A 23,382-nucleotide genomic window follows, 5' to 3' on the forward strand; every position below is an offset into this window, starting at 1 on the left:
CCAGTCTGTAATTTTTACAGATTTCTGAGGAAAAGCTTTGAAAAACGTTTGCAATGGCTATTTCCCTGTGGCAACTCAGTCATGGCTCTATATGTATATAATTTGACTGAATAAATATGAGACTGAGAATATTGTACCAGTGACATCAAACTTCCATGGATCTTGGCTGTTCTGGCTAGATGACACTAAGTGATCCATTGGAGCAGTCTGCTCTCAAAGAAACAGCATGCAAACGTTTCTTGCGCGATGCACGCCAAGAGCTTCTGAGAGTGAGGCACCGTGCCAGGGGACAAGGTAGGAGTCTTCTCTTAGTAACTAGGTCCACTGATACTCACCCTAGGTGAATTCACCCAAGGAAACTAGGTACTTTCAGTTTATCCATTATTTCTTGATCTAGGTCCCTTGCTTTTCAGTAGTCAGCCCTACCCTATGATTTAGATGTCAGGAGGGAATTACAATTGATTGACTCATAAACTTAATCTGAATAGGGTGGTTGTCATTGTCTCCTGAGCTGGTAGGGAGGTTGGCCTTTTAAGGGTATAGATTCAAATAAGTGTTGATTGAACAACTATGTTTTGAGGTTGTGCTGCCGCAGCAACTAGCTGATTCTGTAAAAGGCAGACTAGAAGGGCAAAGGCAAGAGAGAGATGATAATAGCTGGGGAAGTGTTGACAGCTCTGTCACAGGGCAGTGCAAGTGTGTATCTTCAAGACAGTAACCTTCCTGTGCTGCAGGGATCATTCAGTTAGCAGTCATCCCTGAAGCTGGTATTCAGGGAGCACTGGCAGCTATTTCAGGTTTTGGGAACCATTAATTTTCTTTTTTTTTTTTTTTTTTTTTTTTTAACTGTTTCTGTAGATTCCACAGAAATCAAGTGCATAGCTCCCTGTTGATGTGTCTTGGGTATAACATAGCAAAAGATTACAGCTAATGGCAAAAATAGCATGATTTTCACAACTTTTATCACAATTTATTTTTGTACATCTTCTTAGTTAACATATTAACACTTAACTTCAGCCTTGAGTTTGGTTTGGACCCTGTGTTCTTGGAGCTTTTTCTGTTAAGAGTGGAAGCCTGCCACGGTAACTCCAGATTCTTTCAGGAAAAGCATGTTCAGAACATGAATATAAAATAGAGGGCTTTTTTGTTGCTGTTATTCCACTTGAAGACAAAATATCACTTTTGCTCAAGTGTGGCACAATCATTGTACTCTTCTGTTGTGTGTCATCTTTACAGAATAAAGGAGAAAAAACAGTAGTTCGCTTTACCAGTTGCATTCACAGATAATTGCTAAGAGTGGAAGTCTTGGGTTCACCTCCGGACTCTCCAGGGAGAAGTCTGTTGTAATCAGAGAGGTACTTTAGCCCACTCCCATCTCTCTAGAAGTGACCTTTCTGCTGCAGCATCTTGTGTGTTTCTTGCAGTCCAGTTTCTTCACCATGTATGGCTTTTTGTATCAGTTACATGCTCCTCCTAAGCCATCCATCGTGCTCTTGCTTATCCTATCTCTGCCAATACAGCCTTTCCTTTCTGCCTTCTCCATGCGCACTTGTCTCGGGACACGTGTCTCGGAGCGCCTGTCTGGCTGACCTCCCTTTTGCATTCCAGGCAAACAGCTGCCGCATTGATGAGTGGACGTCTGGCAGGGTGTCTGCCGGAGCATGGGGGCTCCAGCTACCATAGCCCTCCAGGGTCTGTTTGCAAAGGACCCAGGCTAGAACAAGAAACAAAGTCTGGTGGGAATTTAATTGCTAAAATGATGTTTCTTTACTGAGCAATCTCAGATCTCCTCCCTTCCCCAGGAAGAACAGAGGCAAGTTTTCATAGCTACAGCAACAGGCACACGCTGGGGAGAGATCACCATTCCCCCCGCGATTCAAGTTACTACCCCCAAAGACTGGGGGAGAGGTAGAGCTGGACATGTTTGAAGAGAAACTCCTAGAATTTAATGAGGACAAAGCCTATTTCTCCTGTCCTTGTTCTCAGAAATGGCTGAAGTATTTTGGCTGAAACTTTCAAAAAAATAAGGAAAATAAGGATTGTGGAAGGAAACTGGCACTGAAAAATTTAAACCCAGAGTTTAAATTTTACATTATAAGTAAACTGCAGACAGTTTTATGGTGGGAAGGACTGGGCAATCTTAATTTATAGGCAGTGCTATCAACACCATAAAAATCTGTTCTTTTTGAGTGAAGACGATCTATAACTCCTGTTAAATAAAACTTACTGTAACAGACTAAAATAAAGCTAAAATTTGTCTGTTGAGCTTCGCTGTGAGTCAGAAGATTGCCACATTCTTTTATGTGATGTCTTGATGCTTGACTTGCTTATACCAAAAACTACAGGTGCTCTGATTTCAGCATACAAGGTCAGTCATGGCTGAAGATAGTAGGGGATTATAGAAGCTTTCACAGGACTTAGGGGTAAAAACAATCCTTACTTTGTGCATTACTCACTACATATCTGGCATATAAATGTTAATTGATTATACACTAGATTTAATGTAGACAAAATGTGACCTCCGATGTTTCTGGGTCAAATGCTTCTATTTTCTTGAACAAATTCCATTGAAACTGTACAGGTGCACACTGTGTCCTATGTATTATCCGTGTTTGCTAGCTGTAGAACTTATCTTGACAAGACAGAAACTATACTTCATGAGCTCCCTTTTGGTAACATTTCCTTAATGAAGCATCTGACACTAAATGCTCAAAAACTTCTTTAAATTCATAGTCAGATCAAATACTGAAAATAACAATAAGAGCAGAGTGTGAATCGTGGGCCTGCTTTGCTGTAGTTTATTTTTGTGCTGCTTGAGTGCCACCGACCAGCGGCATTTGGTGACCTCACCACAAGGTGACCGGGGTCAGTGCTTGTGAAAGGAGGAGTCTCGGGGTGTGAGGCTGAAGACCAGTTTGGGAAATGAGTGCTTCACGATATGATCTCAGCAGAGCACAACAGTCGTGTCCTAAAGCACAAGTTATTGTGCAGCTTTAACCTCATCAGCCTTAGCTCATGGATTCACACAGCTTAACACCATCTTCAGGATGCTGGAACATGTGGGAGGAGCACATAGGTGCATCATCTTAGTTTTCCATTTCTATTTAGAGTTTCTAAGTAGTTCCCCATCTTAACTGAAATGCTAATAACAGTGTAATTGATATATAATTGATTACAGTTGTGATATATGTATGTAGCAACCCAGAAAACAACATTTAAAACAAATAAGCCAAGAGAACAATTTGAAATTCTCAGTGGATGAAGAGGAAGAGTTTTGTGTGGGATAAATACTCTGCTTACCTACTTAACTGAAAGACCAAGATTTAAAAACTAAAAGAAATTCTCAACATTGTCTTGCTTTCTCCTTCAACAAGGTCCTACCTAGGGCTTTATCCCATGTTATGAGACTGGTTATGTCTTATGAAGTAGCTGTCCTCAAGGAAAGTGTGATTAAAAGGGAAAGGAAGACACAAAACTGCTTCTGTTTGATAAGCAAACAACATTGCTGAAACTAATTGCTTGTTTGTTTTTTTGTTTGTGTCCTACACCCTCAGATGCCAGTGAACCTGCAGAGAACTCGGACAGTGAAAGTTCATCCCTTTCATCTATGGAAGAAGGGGAAATTCGGGACAGTTCATGACGGTTCTTTGAGAGAAGAGGGTGGAATGAGCCTTTTTTTTTTTTTTTTTTTTTAATTTAATTAAATCTTTTTTTATACAACTGAGTTCTCAGAGGTTTGGTTGGGATTCCTTCACTAAAGGCAGCACTTCCAAACTGGCTGCCTGTTTTTGGATTTAGTAATGCATATTTAGGGATGTAAATGGAGAGAGAATTGCTGGTTCCAGAAAAAAATGGTATTTAATTGCACGCTTTTGTCCATGTATCTTTAATAAATCAGAGTAACCCAAATTTAAAGTTTCCAAGCTAGTTTCAACAATATATTTTTTCCTTTTACCTTAACAGCTCAGTGTCTGATTTCCAAGTTTAAATATCTGATCACATATTTGTATTTATATGTGGATTTGAGTCTTAATGCTTAAACTTACTGAAAAAAAACCACTATTAGATTAATTTTCTTTTAGGGTATTTCTTTGTCATGACGAGCTGCTGCAAATGATCTTACTTTACTTTTGACTTCTGTGGTGACATTTTGGGTGCCTGGTGCAATACTTTTTTTTTTTCTTTTTTTTTCTTTTTTTTTTTTTTCCTCCTTGGTTGCATCTTGTTTAATGTGTTAAGGACAGGTCAAACCATGTTTTCAGGGTGGCATGTTGCTGTATGTTTAATCTTCTACCCTGATCTTCTAAATTAGCATGGATTTTAAAATCAGTAGAAATGGATACATAGAGTGTCACTAGTGCTAATATATTGGACTTCTAAACAATGCTTATGTTATGCATCTCATATTGCTAGTTTACCTACTGAAGCCAGGTATTGTAAATATTTACTGGAATATCAACTAAATTTACCTACTTAAAAACAAATAAACCTTAAAAAAAAAAGTCCTGTACTGTATCATCTGCTGACAATAGAAATCTGTTGTTAACCTCTGAGAAGATTTCTAGATCCCAGACCGCTTATCAGTGTATCTGAGTCCCCCATGTCTGTGGGGTCTGTTGGAGGATGAGAACAGCGTGTGCTGGGAGCGGTGTGAGACAGGTGGGCCCCTCTGCACACTTGCACCAGGGAGTTGTCAGGAATCAGCATTGGCGTTTGGGGTTAGTTTGCAAGGGTCTAGCTAAGTCAGCATTTGTAAAGTCTTAAGGGCATGATCACTTTGTAAACAGCTCTGTGAGGTTGTTGCTGCCCAGTCTGTTTGTCTCCTGCTTGAGACTAGCACCTTTGTGACAAAAGTTGGTGGCATGGAATGTACACTAAACTGCCATGGAGGTGTTTTTTCAGCTGTAAGTGTTCTTCCTGTCAGTGCTGACATTATAGGTAGAAAGACAACAGAAAGCAGTGAAGGAACTTGTTGAGGCAACTGTAGGTTGTGGCACCAATATGGGAGAGGGCTCGGGCTTCCAGACACTCAGTCTAGGCTTCCGGGCACCAGGCTGTCGGTTCCTTACCAGTCATGCTGCATGGAGAGGATTTTTGAGGTGTTCAAAGTTTTAGAAGTTTTTTTTTCACACCTTTGCAAACAAATTATCATTAAAAAATTGTTCACCACGACATCTAGCTACTGAAGTTTGGAAAGAGCGTCAGACCTTTGTAGTCACATACCACTTTTTCTCACAGTGGTATCACGTGTCCTTTCCCTTGGGTGTTTTGCAACCCCTGGTAAAACAGGGAAGTTTTTCTTCTTGCCTGGCAGTAGCCACCTGTGCTCTATTTTCTTTTTTAGTCATTGTTGGTCCTCTGCCCACCTCTTGTTTCAATTTTGTTTTTTTAACCCTTTTTAAAGGACCAGCATTCTTAGCTATAGGTGCTGCTTTCATATTTTTTCAGCTCAGTGGAAGTGAATAAGCTTTTCCTAATCAGTGATTACTGCACGCTGACTTGGTAGCCACAAATTACTTTAAACCAGTCTTGAACTCGTTCATCATAACATCGATAGAAGAGCAGAACAGCAAAAATGCCACAGCTCATTTGCCAGAAAATGTTTCATCTGGAGTAAAAGCATGGCATTTCTGTTAAGATTCATAGCACGCAGTGGAAATGAGAGAGCTGGAAATACTAGCGTTGATTTGCATGTGTGTGTGATTAGTCTTTGGCTGAGGAACGCAGATTTGTAATTTGCATTACTTTCCTGCACTCTTGGAGGTTTTCATTAATTCTGTGAGAGGGTTTGCCTGCGGTTTTTTTCTTATATAAATCTAGTTTAAGCTTCCTTGTGAGTCAAACGCAACCGTAATTTGTTTTTAAATAGAGATGCTGTTAAATCTATCCTTCAGATTTAAATCTTTTCCTACCTTAAAGAAGGTTTTAAAAAATTATTAAGGAGCATTCCTGTGGTGGTTACTAGAACTGAAGTTTCCCAAACAAAGCTGGGAATCATCTTCCAGAGTTCAATCAAATTGAGAGTAAAAGGCCTTGTTAGCATTTGCCATTCATTCCCAGGTTACTATTTACCTATTTTTATTTAGTTTTGATAACGGTTACACTAGTTTGAACAGTGGTGAATCATCAAATGCAAGCCAAGATGAAGTTCAAATATTTTTATTCAGTTTTGCTAAACTTTTTCAATTTTTGTTTATAAAAATGAATCAAAATGATGGTCTCTGGCTAAAAGCACAGCCTTACTGATGACAGGTGACCAGTGCAGGTCCTGCAACAGTGGTAGTTCTTCATAATAATGAGGTTACTGATTTAATCAAAGTTTATGCACCACTCCTTGGCTAGGCAGGTGGTTTTTAACACTTTCATAGGCAGTTAGGGGAAGTTTTTAATTCCTTTCTGAGTGACTTACCCCAGAACGAGCATCTTGTAATAAACGGAAGAGAGAAAATGCATCTTTAAAAGCTGTATTTTTAGATTTCTGGTCAAGCACTTGAAATTTAAGACATGGAGCTGAGGCTGCCTGGAAGACTTCAGCTCTGTCCATTTTGAAAACATACTATTGTAATCATGTTATACGAGGATCCCTACAGGACTCTGCCTTGATTCAGCACAGATGATGTCTGTGAATGAAAACTGTGTGATGTTGTTTTAATCTTCATCATTCAACACCAGCTTGCCTTGAGTGCTTGATTTTATGCCTACTACGCTTACTCATTTATTTTCCTCTATAAACCACTTGTCACAGAAGGAACAAGCTATTTGTGTGTAGCGTTGTTACGGCATTTCTTTTAATGTGTAGACTTTCCAGGTTTCAAACCCTGAATCCTCACAGCATGCTTGAGTTGAAGGACCATCAGCTTACAAAGCAGAGAGTAAAGGCTCTTGTCCTGAATGAACACGCTACTTAAAAAAATTAAAAGCTTAGTGAAGTCATCCCTGTCACAAGCCATAAAGGACAAAAATAGAGCATAGCTAAGCGCATAGCAGTAGCTGAGAGGTAGGATTGAGTCAGCCATATGAGAGAACTTGGTTCTTTTCCTTTTTTGTATAACTTCCAGGCGGTATGAGGCATAAGTTATTGAGTTGTCATGGGTAAACAACGTTATACCCCCTGTCAGTGTAACAGCTACGTTTTGAATGAACACAGCTGAATTCTAGGTTTTACTGTATTTATCTCCGCATTAGGAATTGTTGATCCGTAGAGGAAAAGAGGGTCATGCCACAAAACGTGTGGTTGGCGCTAGGTCTTAGAGGCATGCCGGACCAATTTTTGTTACTCTGGTCAAACAGTGCAGTTTTACTTTCCATTAGAAGTAAAACTGTTTACTGTGCAGAACACGCAGTCTCGTCTAAAAAAGTACATAAATTTCTAAGTTCACCGTCGTGCTGATAGCAAGTCCCACCTCCGTGCTGTGTATAGGCATAGCTGTGATTCAGACCTTGCCCTGCCAGATACGGCTGCTCTCTGTTGACATCTGTAGGAACTGAGAATGTATAACACCTTGCAAGAGCAGGCTTTCAAAGAGTAAATATACAGCTGTGATGATGTAACTTCAGGCCGTATTTGGTCACAAACATTTCATTCTGCTTTCTTAAGTCCCACGCTCTTTTCCTGAAAACACTTATTCTTCCTCCCTCCAAAGGAAAAAATACCTTGAATATGTGTTTATGTTGTTGCTATGACATTCAGTTAAACTGTATGCAGATGCAGGTTCTGTTAATAAGAGAAAAAAAAATGAACCGTGTACTTCAGTGAACAAAGATTACCCTGTGTTTGTATTAAAATGTTGCTATGGCAGTGCATATGGTTTTATTTGGTGGAAATTTGTGGTGAAATGGAAGGAAGTCACATGTATGCAAGACAAACAAGAAATGGCAGCAAAAACAACTTGAAATAAATACTGAAACTGAAAGGGAAGTTGCAGATGACATGTAAAACCAGGAAAAAACAAGGATAGTTGTTTTGCTGCCTGTCTGTGATTTGATAACAGAAATGTGTTCCCACTGTGTCCTGCCGGGTGTCGGTGACCCGTCGGACAGTGACTTAGCTCTACTGATGCTTTTACTGCAAGAGCTTCTTTCCCTCATTGGCTCTGTGCGTTGTAACATTTTTTTGTTTTGGAAGCAGAGTTCCACTGGCTTGGCCTGATTTCACCACTGCTAACTTTTCCTGCCGAAAAGCATTTCCAGGCTATCTTACTGTAGTAGGCTTTTTGGCAGGAAAAATCAATAGAGTGATAAAATACAGAAAGCCACTAGAGCCTTGCCTACCTTTGGGGCAAGGGGAAGTCTTTGTGGACTTACTGGCTCCTACTAGTGATAGAAACAGTGGATTTTTTTTTAACTGGCACAGTAGTCCTCCTATTTATCTAAACCTTTTGCATTAGGCTGCTTTTTGCATTAGTTGCATCAGCACAGCTGTTTGTGGGGTTGCATGACAAATCAGAATGGGTTAAAAATAATCTGCCAAAGCAGCAGGGATAGAAATGAGAGGAGAGAAGGAGTCTTGATTTAGAGAATGAATTACCACACTGGGAGCTGGCTGGTTCCAGCATGGTTCCACTGGTGGAGAAAGCAAAAGCGGTTTTAAAATCACATTGCCACTTTCTTCCTATCCTCCCAGTTCTGCTTCAAGAAGGAGGAAGAAGTGACTGTGAAAGCTGCTACTGCCTTTCCACTCCTTGCTTCCAGGTTTTCTACTGAATCGTATTGTAGCCCCAGAACTTTTCCGTTTTGCCAAGAGTGCCAATAGGGAGTAGAGAGATGCCCAAGGGAGGTAAAAATGAGGTTGGTGGATGAGGTATAGATATTCAGGAAAAAGAGCCGACAAGGGTGGCATTAAAAGCTTGCCTGAGAAGTGCCCATCACTTTCATATCTAAACTCCAGTAGTATCTCTTTGTTGACCTTTTTTCCCAACCTCTACTTTCAGCTGTGCTTGGGCATCCATACTGGTTTTAATGGGATTGTTCCACTATAGCATGAGTATCTGCCTCTGTAGAGTAAAATACAGTTTCCTGGTTTAAGTTCTCATTAATAGACTTGCTGGTTTTACAGCCGTGACATCTTGATGTCTGATTTTGTCAAATTCATGAACTAATTAGGATCTAACCTGGTTGGTTTGAGATGCTGGAGGAAATCAGTAGCTTCAGAGAAACTGATGTCTTTGACTCAGCCGATATACTGGGCTTCTTTTGATCTGGTATTCAACCAGTGTCCTCAAAATATTGCTGGACTACACTGCTGACTGTTTAACTGATATTTATAATGGAGTCCCTTCATTCTTACTGAAACTGCAGTCATCATGAGGTTAAGTTGTTACTTTATGTGTCCTAGCTAGATTCCCATCTGGGCAAATCTATGCACCCTACCTGTAAATTTCTTCTGCCTAGTAAATGAAAACCTTACAAAATCTTGTGTAATCTTTTCCTCCTAGATGGTTGCTACATTCCATCCCATATGTGGTTGTACTTCAAGACAGATGAAGTTGCTTATGTGAACGGTGCCCTGGGGTCTTTCAGGATCTTCTCCAATATAAATTGTGTATGTAGAAGTCATAGCTCTGTAGTTTTTCTGGGGGGAAAAAATCATAGCATACTGGATACCATCTATTCAGTTTCTTGGTGTTTGGTCTTTACAGGATAATATGGACAGGTGCTTATTGTATCATTTTGTTGGTTGAAGTTGTTTTTTACAGGATTTATATTTTCTAGACACCAAGTCTCACTGCAGTTCAATGCACTTCAGTTGTTCATGAGTTGAAATGCATTTATAGGTATCTCCAAAGCTAGTCGTATGTTATTGCTTTCACCATGGCACCTCCACATTTCTATGTGCTATTTTATACGTGGCTATGTAACGTGGAGAAAAAAATTGTGAAGATGAAAACAGGGACATGTCTACGTGAAAAAACAGGCTTGAGGCAGAGCAGCCGGTAAAACTACACAGCCTTCCCTTGCTGTGTGCTAAGCACTCTGGGCACTGCCTGGAAATAGTTCCACTGATTAAACAGGAGTAAACTAAAATGCGCACGTGCATCAAAGTGCTTTTCTGCAGGATTGGCTCAGAGGGGCGAGCATCTGGCAAGAGCAAACCTCTGGTGTGACACATTTAACTGCTTCTGGGTAGGTAGGTAGGTTTGACTTCCGACCCCAAGTGACTGCCCACTGCAAACTTTCTTGTTTCAGTCCTCAGGACCTGTGGGGGATTCATGCAGGTTCAGTGGACTGTGAGCACTGGAAGTCCTCCTGCTGCAGTCCCACTGATCCACGGTGTCTCTGCCTGTTCCTGTGCAGCCCACCGACTTCCTGCCAGTAGCGGGGAGATGCGCCTGATTCCCAGAAGGTGTCCACTGGAGGGCTGGGCAGCCCAGTGGGGACTGCTTTGCTGTGGGCTCCGCAGTAATTTATATATGGAGTGCAGAGGTTGTCATAGCTCAGCTCAGCGAGGGTTAATTAACGGCTTGGCTGTCCTGCTGTCAGTAAGATGTTAGCTTTTCCTCCATCTGCTGCTCATTCAGGAGAGCGAGGTAGCAGCATCCCACGAGAGAGGATTTAATGTAACCATGGAAGTCTGTTTTCTACATGCTCCTGCTTTTGTTTCCTGTGGTGCCGCACTTAAGGAAGCAGAAGCTTTGTCTTCACTGTGTTGCCTTCATTAGTAGGAAAGATTTTATATGTAACCCTGATATTACAGTGGCTACCACCATCAGACCCTTGGAAAGAAGCGCGTTGAAGCCCAGACTACCCCTTCCTTCGGTCCTAGCAGTGTAGTTCGGCAAACGCTCCTTCTGGCGGCAGCACCAGCCGCAGCAAGCTGCCCCGCGCCGCCGCGCCCCGGCCTGGGCTGCGCCCCGGCCTGGGGTGCCCCCCGCGCTGGCAGCAGGGCAGCTGGCGGCGGGCTGGCGGGGCGAGCCGGCGCGGCTGGGCAACAGCCAGCCGCAGCACCCGGGCGGGGGGGGGAGCGGGGAGCGGCGGGCCGGCTCCAGCAGCGGCTGCTGCGGGGAGGGCAGTGCTGGAACCGGTGCCCGCGGGCGGCTGCGGCACTGCTGCTCGCCCTTCTGGCGTGCCGGGACCCCCCCAGGCGAGCGCGGGGGTCTCCTGGGGCCTGCCCGGCTTAGAGGAGCTCCACGCAGCGCAGGTGGCTTTATTTGCAGGGTTGGAACTGCTTGATGGCCTGGCATTGAAACGTGCTGAAAACTGACGGCTTCTGGTCATGTACATTATTTATTCTGTTCCTGATTCGTCATCTTTTAGTATTCATCTTGAAGAAGGATATTGATATTTTAGTTTTTGACCAAGAAATACAATTATAGTTGTGCTCATTAACCTTACCTCTAAGCCCTGCTGGTTGCACTTAAAGGAACCCATGCTTTTATCATTTATATTTTCACGCCTAGTATTTAGGGGTTTTTTCTGCTGGAACAACAGAGGATATGAAGATTTCAAAGCAAGTGCAAAGATGGTACACAAAAAATGACACTGATTCCTTTTACAGTGTTTGGATTTGTGGGGTTTAGTAGTTTTGCCATGTAATTGTGAAACTCGAAAAGTGAAGAGAGGGCTATATGGACGGTGATCAGTTGGTGTGAGATCCCAGCTCTGGAAGACTTGCAGTTATTTTAGTGGGGTTCATTCCCTCTCTTTATAGCAGGATAATTTCACTTAGTGTATTTTACTCTTATGTTTGCATGGTCTGCTCCTGCAGCCCTAACTCTCCCAACAGTACATTTTTCTAGTGAGCAGATTACAGAACCACCCCTCTACTTGATGAAATATGGAAAGCCCAAAGTGCAGGTTGTAAAATCCAAGGCTAGAGCCACTAGGCCTTTAGGCAGGAGTTGGAAGGGCCAATTCTGTTTGTATATGGTGTGCGTGTTACAGACATACAGTCTATGCATATAGTATAGTTACACGTACATGTAATTTTTTAGGGAGCTGTTACTTCCGTTGGTTTGAAGATGGGTGTCATTCAAGTGTAGGTGACACTGGGGATGGTGAGGAATGTGCATGCAGCTGCTGTGTGTCTGCGAGCAGCGTATTCCTCTTCTTCTCTCCATGCAATAACCTAACATGCAAACCTGATGATTTCTCAGTGAGTGGCTGATGTAGTGAAGCGTTCAGTGCTAGATGTAAGCAGAAGCCAAACAAAAGCGCTTCACCGCATTTTACACTTTTACTGTCAACAAATATTGTACAGGCAAGTTTCGGTACAGCTGAGACTGGTGGCCAGGTGGTGAATTCCAAAACGGCTCAAGTTTTGAATGCCTTCAGGGAGAGAACTTGACTGAGCAGAAGAGAGATGGCTGTAATTTCTCAGGCAAAGCATTAGCTGCCAGAGATGAGCTCCTGAGATATTTGGCCATTTATTTTATTGAAATATTTATGTCTAATTAATAAAAAGTTGACTCTTAACCACTTCTGCATCTAACTATATGACACTGGATGACAGCCCTTCACAATTCTAAAACCTCAACATCGGACTCTTTTTTATGAGAAGTAGCTTTCTTACTAAAGACTATGGGAGGATATTTTGCCAGAGAACTAACCAGTCACAAGGAGGAGAAAAAAAAACCCCTGTTGCAGGTTTCCTGTCAGTCTTATCTGTAGTGCAGCTTTATGCTAACCAGAATAGTACAAATGTTTGATGCTGCTTTCTCGGCTCCTACTCTAGTTCATTTTTTTAAATGTCATTTTCTTACCGCCTGCCAGCTAGGTATCTTACGACTCCCTCGGTTAGCCAAATATCATCTGTGTCCCACAGCATAAAGTGTAATTACATGTTAAAAAAGTGGGAAGGGGAGGTGAGGAAGAGAAGAGAGTAGCTGCTTTGCCTTTTACTCTATTGGAGAAGTACTTGAAATTCCTCACATTCTTCTCCTGTTAACAGTATGTTTACTTTTCATCACTGGGTTATTAGGATTAACAAAAGTCATTGCTTCAAGCTCATTTAATTTGAATGTAGTGAAAGCAAACTACCTCCTGCAGACTGTAGGAAACATTCTTCTGCCACAGAAATGTATTGATTTGCAAAAAGCAGCCACAAAAAAAGGTGAGACCTGACAGCCACTTCCACCCCGATGTTCAACATCACCATGCATGCACTGCATTCTAATGAAGTACCTTATGTTGCAAATTCCAGGATGGTTTGCATAATCTGACAGTCTAATTAACATTTCAGTCTCTCTATCAAACATTTGCTTTCAATGCCAAGAAGCTTTTTCTGTATATACTTTCTAGAGCGTGGGGTTGCAGACTGCATACACCACTTCAAAAACATCATTTACCCAAAGAATTAGTCTCAGCTTTCTAGTTCATTGCTGCATCTGTAGTAGATTCTCTGAAGATTAAAACAAGCTCTAAGCTTTTCAGAATTCAAAGTTTTCACAGAAAGCTCTTGCATTTGCTGTATTTAAGTCTGTTGCCTATCAGAATGCTCTACTAAGAGTAGTTAGGTAAATATTTCTTTATTAAATGATTAATTCCATAAATAAATTCTTTCAATTCATTGAATATAAAATTAAAATCATTTACAACTTATTCCAGTATTACAGGGGCTGGAAGGGGTAAAAAAAAAAAAAAAAACAAACCTCAAAGAAAAACAAAAAAAGCTACAGTTTGATAAATAAAATACTCAGCTTTAAAACAACTGATTTCTGTTTGCCATTAAACTACAGTTGGTACATAATAGCTGCCACTGTGAACACCCCACAAGTGCCCACCTCAGGAAGGAATGTAACTTCCAACTTGGTTGGGAAAGGGTGGGAGAAGATGGAGGGAGGGGGAGAAGCATAGTGTTAAACTGAACAGGATAGAAAAGAAGTTTTCATAACCGGAACAAAACATTTATCTGATCACTTACAAACAGAAAACAGTATATAATTAGGTAAGGTGCTCCAAAAAGAAGCAGTAAAGTTGCTCCAGTACTATGAAGCTTTAAGTATGCTTAAATCTCTGTTGCATTAGTGTCCAGTTGCACAGTGCGCTCTTGGAACATCTCAATGTTGCCCTCAAATGGGCAAGGCACCATTTCCATCAAAGGTCCTTTCTCCATGGCTGGTTACTTCAAAATTCTTTTTAGCATCCCACCCCCAACACAACTTAGTCCCTAAATTTGTGAATGTCATTGACTAGTCTGTAGTAGGGATAAGCTTCATTCGCATGCGGACAGTTGTAGTTGCATCGGCAGGACTGGATCATCATGACGCTCTTGGTGAAGGCTTCCCCATCATCGCAGCGGAACCTGATCTTGACAGTCCTGGTCTGCTGGGGCGTACAGCACCTGCCATCCACGCAGGAGCCGCAGTACTTGGGGCGGTACTTCTTCACGCTGGAACATCCGGCATAAGTAAACTTCACTGGGGATGGGGACTTCTTAGTCTTGGTGCATTTTTTTCCCTTCTGTAAAGGGGAGGCAATAATATCGTTAGCAGGAGATTCTTCTCCAGCCTTTACCCTCTACCCGAAGCAGTTTGGAAAGAAGAGGAGCACCAGAAGAGTCTGTATTTACCTTCAGGGAGGCGTAGCTAGGCTGACCACATGGCCTCACTTCACATATCCTGGTCTCTTTGATGAGCTTGCAGTCGGGGTTGTCGTTGGTCACCCTTGTGGAGATGCCAGTTCCACACGTCTTTGAGCACTGGGACCAGGAGGTTGTTTGCACAATGCATTTGGGATTCTCAAAAGCTCGGCTTTGTGGCTCGGATCCAAAAACTGGAAAAGAAAAGGAGGGCTTAGCCTAAATATATCCTCTCACTGGGTTTCGTTCTCTCCACCGAGGTCTAAGGAGTTGTACAGCCATCCTCCCGCCTCCTCCCCTTAACTGTCACACAGCTTAGCCCCTACTCACCAGGTAGCATCTTCAGGCCTCCCTTCACAATGGCAATTAGCTCATTGTTCCTGGTTAGCTCGCCTTCCGAATCATCCAGACCAAACTCTTTGCTGAAGAAGCCTTCCAGCTCATCCAGCGCATCCTTGCTTTCATCACAGACCCACTCTTCGCAGCACTGCCCGGGGACTTTGACCAGCCTGGGGCTGGGACAGCCCAGGTTAGGAAGAGAGAGCTCCTGCGGGCAGAGCGGGATGCAGCCCACAGCTCCATCTATGCACGTACACTGGTGTTTACAGTTCGGCTGGAAGCTTTCGCCGTTCTGGTAGATTTTGGAGTTATATTCACACGGTCTCCCCTCGGACTGCGCTGCAGAGATCAAGAGAGAGGGAAAGGAGGGAGTCAGCGGTGGGAATCGCTGGTCTAAGCACAGGTATTTGCTGGTCTGTTAAATTCAATTTACGGTGGAGCTCCCTACAATCCCCCGGAGACGCGGGGCCAGAACAATAACTTAGTCAGGAATCACTTTTCCTTATGTGCGTTTAGAGGAGCCCAGACATACTGAATCGCATTCCAGACTGCTGAAGTCATGTGCCTTTCTGCCAAGCTACCAACAACAAAGCATAACCATACATGGGCTCGAAGTTACTAAACTTCGGCACTACGGGGACCGGGGTTTTTCTCCCGGGGGAGGCGGAGGGCGAGCCGCTTACCTCTGCAGATGCCCTTCAGCGCGGCGGGGCTGGCGCCGAAGTTGCACTCCAGCCCCTTGGTGTGGTCGCAGGGCTGCGCCCGGCTGCAGTCCTCGTTCAGCTGCTTGGCGCAGACCTTGCAGCAGCCGCAGCCGTCCGGCACCAGCCCCACGCCCGGGGCGCACTGCGGCACGGCCGCCGGGCACTGGCAGACGGCGGGGCAGGGCGAGCCCAGAGCCTGCGGAGCGGAGCAGAGCAGAGCGGCGGCCGGTGAGTGCCGGGAGCGGAGCGGCGCGGAGCGACCCGCCGCCTCCAACCCCCCCCGCCGCGGGCAGAGCCGCGGCACTTACCAGGCGGGCCAGGCAGAGGAGAGCGGCCGCCAGAGCGGGGCGGGTGCCCGCGGAGCCCATGTCTAGCGCCGGCGGTGCGGGAGCGAGAGGCGGCGAGCGGGAGCGGGGCCGGCGCGGTCTGAGGCAGCGGCGGGCGCGACCGCCTTATATGGGGCGCGGGGCCGCCGCGTGCGCCGCGGCGCTGACGTCGCGCGTTCCGGGCCGCGGCCGCGTCCAGCGCTCGCGGCATCCCAGGAATGCGGCTGGCGCGCGGCGCGGCCGCCCCGCCCCGCCCCGTCTCCCGGCACCGCGGCCGCTGGCGGCGGCCCTGCCGCGGGGGGTCCCCGTTCCCCCCCCCCCCCCCCTCCGCCCCCCGCCCTCCCCCGCCCGCCCCTGCCGGGCCCGCCGCTTCCCGCCGCCCGCCGGGCCCCCGCCGGGGCTCCCCCGCACGCCGCGGGGGGAGCGGGATGGGGGTGGGAGGCCCGGGCGTGGGACGGGCTCCCCTTGCGGGGCGCGCGCCCGGGGCTGCCCCACGGCCCCGCCGCTGCGCGGCGCGCCCCGAGGCCGCGGAGGCGGTGCCCCGTTATGCGGCGTGGTTTTTTCCCCGTTATCCTTACAGATGCACCTAAACACGAGGATGTTAAAATAAGGAGCTGTTTGCACCTGGGGCCGTGCCGGTGGGTGCCCTGCAGGAGCTGGCCCCGGGCGGCCCCGCCGCCCCCGCCGCCCGGCCACCTGCGCTGCCAGCAGCGATGGAGCTGATACACATCTGTCCAGCCCCCCCCCCCCCCCCCCCCCCCCCCCCCAGCTGCTGCGAGACCGACCGCGGCACTGCTTTGCAGGGCTGCGTCACGTTCATTACACTTTCCGCACGGTAACCCGGCGGTGCCCGGGATTTTATCGTTACTGCTGGTGTTCGAGGGAAAAACGGAACGTTTCACGTCGCCGCAGAGCCCGGGAGCCTGGCGATGCCCAGCGTGCATCGAGGTGCCCGGTTTTCAGGCCGGGAACGACATCGCAGGGAATCCTGGGCCCCGCAGCAAACAGCCCTCTTTCAGGCTGTTTATCACGGGTTTTAGTGTCCCTCGCTCAAGTGGGGCGTCCTCGAATAGTATTTCCTTGTTGAAGTTTAAGATTTGGGGTTGGGGAGGAGAGTTTAAGCTTCTGTTGTGGCGTCTTTTCTTTTCATGGCTGTAAGTATTTCCAGATGGGGATTTAGACACCAGACGTAACAATATTTCCATATTTGGTATAGCAGTAGCCTGCATTTTTCACATTTTTCTGCTCTGTTATCCAACCACAAAGCATTCTTGACAGCTTCAGATGTTGTTAAATATAGCCTTAACTTCTGTTCCCAGGGCAGGAAATTCTTTGGAATTCCTGTTTTTCACGCAATCTGTCTATCATGATTTAGGAGAATTGCGCTGGAGGAGCCAACTGGCGTTATACGGCAGTTTGCTCCTTTATTGAAAAAAGCCCAGCAGTTGAGTCTGCTACCCAACGGCGTTACAATAAGTCCCCATTCCAGGGATTTTTCTTTGCAAATGAGATGATTGTTCCTAAAACAAGTTTGGGGTTGGGGTTGGTTTTTTTTTTCGGTCGCCCTCAGGGCTGGAAGGTGGAGGAGCAGATTCAGAGGAGAGGCGAAACTTTGCAAAAAAACCTCCAAAGCCGATGAAAAGCGGAGGGGGGGAGTGGGCGAGGGAGACAGTGGAGAGGGAGGGGATGCGAAGAGGAGGGGGATGTGATTAACCTGTCTGGTAGCATTTCCATACAGTAAGTGTCTGTGTGCGCCGCTCGCAAAGGATGGGCAGTTAGGGAGGGGACGCAGGAGCAGCAGCCCCGCTGCTCGGAGGAGCGAAGCCCAGACGCCTCGTCGCCTGCCCGGTGCCGCAGCCGAAAGGGTTACAGAAAGGAGCGTTTCACGGGGACTGAGCGGGGACTGTGCACATGGCTCCGGGTAAGTGCTGCTGCCGGTGCGGCTCCCTCTGCGCAGGGGCCGGGGGACGCGTGTGCGTGCGTGCGCCTCGGTGTGTGTGTTGTTTTGTTTTGTAGTTCAATACCAGCAGGAATAATAAGGCAGCCTTGTTGGACCTCGCCGGAGCCGCAGAAAAGGGGGTTTGTTGTTGTCTTGGGAGCGCTGCTCCTGGACGTGGCTTTGGCCGGAGGAGTGCGGCGGGGGGACGCTGCCTGCCAGGGAGGCGCAGGCGACACAAGAAGGGGTGCGCACAATGGGGCCCCTGTCTTCGGCCCAGCCGGGCGGCAGCAGCAGCAGCGTGAAGCCTTACGGCGGACTTTCCAAAAACATACCCCGTTTTGTTTCACTTCTCCAACGTGCATCTTTCTCTGAGCGGCTCCAGCCCCGGGGCACGGAGCGGGGCTGATGGAGGCAGCCCATCGCTGTCGACCCTCCCGCAGAAACCGCCGCGGCTCCGCGCAGCAGCACCGGGGGAGCGGCACCGGCACCCCGGGTCGGGACGGGACGGGACGGGACGGATGGGACGGGGCGGGACGGGGCAGCCTCTCCCCGCAGGGGGATCCGTGACCCCGGGGCCGGGAGGAGTGCGACGGGTGTCCCCGCCGGAGAGGACACCGGTGCCGCTCCCGGCCCGGGCTGCGGAGCCCGGCCCCGTCCTCCTGCTCCTCCAGGGATGTCCCCCGGCCGTGGCCGCGCCGGGCAGAAGGGCTCATGTCCCCAGCGCTGCCGTCCCGCCTCCCGGCGGTGGCCAGGCCCCTGCCCAGGCCAGGCCTGATGGAGGGTTCCCGCTGTGGGCTTTTTCCCCCCACAATTTATTCTCTTCGTGTTTTTCTTTTCATTCAAGTAAATTAGATTGACGTTTTACTTTGTGGTGGTTTTGTGGTTTGGGAAAGGTGATGGGATGAAAGCTCGGGGCCCTCTTTGCCCAGAACTTGCTCGACAGAAGGCAGCGGTGGTTTTCTTCATCACCCATATGCCTCAAAAGTTGACCAGAAAGGACAATAGCCGAAAGGGAAATTCAGTCTTTAGTTACCTGCGGCTATCTCCTGAGATTGCCAATATATACCATTTAGTGCCATTTCTGATGACAGGAGGTATTTTATGTGTCCATTAAGAATTGGACAGGGACCACCGGCGAACTTAGATGCTGGCCAGTAATGGTAGTAATGACTTTCCATCCCTACTGATTTGGCTCAGCCCCAGCTGGTGACGAGGAGGAGTGAGGCTCGGTCCCGTTTCCAGACTTCAAGCTATCCAGTACGCTGGGCTTCCCTTGGTTTTTGTAGGCATATGTTTTTTCTGTGGTACTGTAGTTTTAAAACTCTGACAGTGGCTTTTAGATGGAGTGTCTGACCGGTACTTTTTTCCCAGGACGACTCTTTACACAGCAGCATTGTGATCAGGAGGAACAAGCTGGTGATTCAACACACCTTGATTAATGAGAATTTTGAAAAATTTTCAAAAATTTTGAAAAAACAGAAAGAGCTGGCACACCAATGCATGGTTAAATTGGCCAGTTTTGCTTTTCAGGGATTTATGCAAACACTTGTTTATTTAATTACATCTAATTTAAGGACACGCACCAAGCATTTTGCTTTGATCTATGACTTTCACAACATTCAGCAAATGCCACAGGAAAAGTCAATGAATAGCGCCTTTTCTCGCTTGGTTTCGTGTCTTACCACACATTCACACAACTTTGATGGGAAACTGTAACTGAACCTACATTTGCTCAAAAAAAGGTCACTTCGAAAGCTTTGAAGCACCTTTTAACAAACCTGTCCTGAATTTCAAGTAGTTGACAACACTTGAGATGGGTTGAGTTTCTCTGGAGTTCAGGTTAGACTGTGACCCTTTCATAGGCTTTCCCTGCACACATTTCCCTGTCACAAACCGTGACCCAGCACTTACCTTCCAGGCTGTGCCTACATCTCCTGGATGTATGTCAGGAAACAGGAAAAAGCTTGGCATATCTTCCTTTTTTAGATTTTGTTCAGTGTAACGTACTGTTCCAGACCTTTGTTGTCCTAAGTGAACTGGGAAATACTCCCTGCTTCACGTCATGAAGAGTATTTTACTGGCTCCTCACTTTTTGTGCCGTAGGCAATCGCTGTTTGTCAGGTAAAGTCTGCTGGGAGCTTGGCTAATGCGAAGCAGGAATTTGAAACAGTTGGCTAACGTAGCAGGTATTACAGATTTACTGAGTATATCCTGTCATTTTCACAGGCCTGTGTCTCTCCAGGGAAAGGACTTTCCAGAGAAACAAATCAAGAAAAAATAACTGGTTTATCTTCCCTCCACCCAGCATCAGTTTTTCATGGCCGTGCGGAGGGACCGCGGAGCAGCGTGAAGTGCTGTGTAGGACAGAGGCTCCTCCAGGTGCTCGTGCTCCCATGGACAGTAAGTATCCAGCACCAAACTGGAGCACGCCACAGTTTTACAACCATGTGGATTCTGGAGAAAGATCTTACTAAATCTAGCGTCCAGCCCTTTTTTGTACCGTGTTTAATTTCCTCTTTCTCATTCTCTTTTTCCTCTGCCCATCCTTTGCCGCACATTTCTTCCATCTCTCCTCCTCTTTCTTCTCCTTTTCCCTGTTCCAGTCTTTTTTCCCTGTGGCCGTCCCTCTTCTAGTGTTTACCTACCTTGGGCTGGGCCTCTCCCGCAGCCCCTGCCAGGCCGCTGGTTCCTGCTGCACTAAATCAGTCCTCCCAGAGTCAATGGCTCCTCTCAGTCACTCACAGGAGGTGCAAATCCAGTGGGGCAAATTAAGCATAGCGATGCACAGGCAGAGCGGCTGAGCAGCCAGAAGGCTTCAGCAGCTAAAATTCAAGTGGGTTCAGATTTTTTTTCTTGCTTTGATTTGCTCAGAGTTTATGCTGAATTCTTCTGAGTATGGCATTTCCTATTTGTTTTCTTCCTCTTCCCTACTGCCCTCCCTTCAGCTATGCTCATGCCTGTCAGTTTTTTGTATAGTCTGCGCCTTGCCTGTGGTTTCTAATATTTGGGGGGTTTTGCTTTGCAGTAGTTGTGCACTGAGAGGCACTTTGCTTTGTAGGTGCGCTGCATTTTCCTCTGGCTGCTGTCAAGGTGTTGCAGAGGTTCCCATTGTGTGAAAGTGGAAGGGGGACTTGTGAGCCTCCTAACCCCGCAGGGAAACAGAGAAGGAAAATTTGATGTGGTATTCAGTCGTGCTGATTGCTGCTTCAGTGTGTGAACTGCACCGCTATACAGATGTACCTTACACAGATAGAAGGGATGCAGCAGCATAACAGAGGCAAGAAGCATCCCTGCTGACGGTCAGTGTGTTCCTGTTGAACCACTGACTGGCAGTACGTACTGCATGGCTTCCTCACTCCAAGCTGGATGCAGAAATGCAAAGCAGTTACAGCCAGCTCCTGCTTAGTTCCTCCTGCCCAGTCACAGACTCAAAATACCTTTGTCCCTGTCATTCAAGGAACTTTATGTTAGGACCGGCCGCTACTGTTTCCTCGGTGAGACAGGTGGATTACTTAATTCACCTACTCTCATGTGTGTGTACTTCAACGCTAGGCTACATTCAGAAGATGCAGTTTGCATCAAGCACATCCCTATAGCTGAAGTTTGCAATGAAAAGACTATTTACGGGCTTTGGCTCTCCATGTCACAAAAAAAAAGAAAAAGCAGGTGGTCCTAGCTAGCACCTGGATGCACGTGGATTTCTTAGTTGTGTCTATTGTTTTCATCCCATGCAGTGATGCAGCTTGCAAATGGTAGCAATAGAGCCTGAAATCTCTTTATATAGTCTAGAAAAAAAATTTTCACAGCTGTGTCTCATGAGTTTTGCGAAGGAGGCTGAGGCATCAGGAGCATCCACAGGTTCTTTCCCAGCATCAGCTGAGAGTTAATCATCCCAAATGACCTCAGTAGAAACTACTTCTTAACTTTCCTCAGAGTGCAGGATTTCCCAGTGGAGCAATGCATGCAAACTGACATCTGTTAAGATGAAATGAGCAAGCTCAAAAGAAAATTGCTCATGATCGCAAGGAGTTACTGGAGCTAGCTGAATCTGATTGCAGTCAATTGGGTTGTGCCCGAGAAATCCTTGATCAAAGCACACTTCCAGGCTGTGGTCCGTAATGGTTGTCAGCTGCTGTCTGCCTCAGGCTGCAGCTTAACAGCACCTCGGAGACAACTGCCTCCTGCTTTTATCTGTGTCGCAGGACCGTGTGCCCCAGAATATGCTTTCTTCGGTATGTTCAGGTTTGCTTGTTTGTTTTCTTTTTCTGTGTTTGAAATACATGGCAAACTCTTCTTTCCCCAAAGGTGTTTTGTTTCATTATAGTTAGTAATCACAGCTAGATTTCCTTAAGGTTTGTCTGTGTCAAAGCTAGGGGCACCCTCTGCCTTCCTTCTGATGCTTTCCCTCCCTCCCTGTTCATGACCTGATGGAACAGTTTCTTGTCACTGATACACGGACATTCAAAGGACTTGCCTAGCCTTTGATTTTAAGAACATATTTTTATAGCTTTTTTCTTCAAAAAAATGAGTATTGATTAATTTTTTTTTTTTTTTTTTTGCATGCAAGTAGGAGGCCTGATCTGGCAGGATGCTGAACGTGCTCTGCCACACAGTGAATTCTGTCACTTACTGCGCTTTGCAGGCTAGCTGCTGGAAACGTCACGGGATTAGTTTCAGAATCCCCTTAGGTGCCTGTTGGCTTTGTCCAGAATCATTACTCATTCTCTGCTACGTACACAAGCTTATTAAAACACGGTGAGACCTTAGTTGTGTTTGCTGCGTTACTGTTCATTTCCATTCTGTTCCATCTGGGCTTTTACCCTTTGCCTACCAGTATGTTACATGAGCATCTTGTGGTGGCAGCTAGCTGTGTTCTTCTGTTGTGCTTGCGTATTTTATGGCACGCATGAGCTAACCGATGCAAGGAAGCCAGCTACAACCTCCTGCTGGAGATCACTTACTTGCGCCGTTCTCTGGGTTGTGCCCCTCGCTTCTAGTCCGTGATAGTGTAGTGAAAAAATCAATAGCAGACAAGTAAGTAGACACGATGTCATCCTTGCAGATAGGGAGGACTTGCAGGCAGCCAACAGATCATGTATGTGCTTTAAGAATGTTTGTGGAGACGGAGTTATGATCCAAGAATGTGCAAATAGCTGCCCATCCCAGTGTTACGTGCCTGCGATTAGGGAGAAGTGCTAAACCATCTCTAGACTTGATTAGCATCCAAATCTGAAAGATGTGTCTTGCGCTGTGGAGCTGGTTGGGGTGATTTTTCTAGGGGAGTGAAGAAGCAGCTATGTGAATGGAATATCTTCCTCACCTTACCTCTGCCGGGGGCTAAAATAAAACTGGAAGGAGCCGGCTGGCGAGAGCTGGTGGGCTGCTCTGAGAAAGGGTCCTCGCATGGGCTCCATCCAGCAGCCAGGAGCGAGGGGGCCGGTGGCTTGCGCAGCCCCACGGGGAGAAGGACATCTCTTTGAGTCAGCCAGGAAGCCTGTCTGCTGCCCGCTGTTTTCCCAGGGACCGATGTCCTCAGGAAGTAAAAGGTTAGCAGGGGCT

General features: G+C 46.4%; 2 protein-coding genes across 2 annotated transcripts in view; one reads left to right on the plus strand and one right to left on the minus strand.

Moving 5' to 3' along the window:
* Positions 1 to 3,666, plus strand: part of ZNHIT6 (zinc finger HIT-type containing 6) — a 36,386-nt gene extending 32,720 nt beyond the window's left edge. Inside the window, exon 10 of the mRNA XM_050901021.1 lies at positions 3,555 to 3,666. Within this exon, the coding sequence (XP_050756978.1) occupies positions 3,555 to 3,640 (86 nt within the window). The 3' untranslated portion in view covers positions 3,641 to 3,666. The remainder of the gene's footprint in view (positions 1 to 3,554) is intronic.
* A 9,781-nt stretch (positions 3,667 to 13,447) lies between these two features.
* On the minus strand, positions 13,448 to 15,958 carry CCN1 (cellular communication network factor 1). Its single transcript, XM_050901464.1, has 5 exons — positions 15,867 to 15,958; positions 15,538 to 15,754; positions 14,846 to 15,193; positions 14,507 to 14,709; positions 13,448 to 14,397 (listed from the first exon to the last, which is right to left on the minus strand). Exons 1-5 carry the CDS (start codon positions 15,924 to 15,926, stop codon positions 14,098 to 14,100), a joined length of 1,128 nt encoding a protein of 375 aa, XP_050757421.1. The 5' UTR covers positions 15,927 to 15,958; the 3' UTR covers positions 13,448 to 14,097.
* Positions 15,959 to 23,382: the final 7,424 nt, after the last annotated feature.

Source organism: Gymnogyps californianus, chromosome 8, assembly GCF_018139145.2.
Source record: "Gymnogyps californianus isolate 813 chromosome 8, ASM1813914v2, whole genome shotgun sequence".
NCBI classification, from domain to species: Eukaryota; Metazoa; Chordata; class Aves; order Accipitriformes; family Cathartidae; genus Gymnogyps; species Gymnogyps californianus.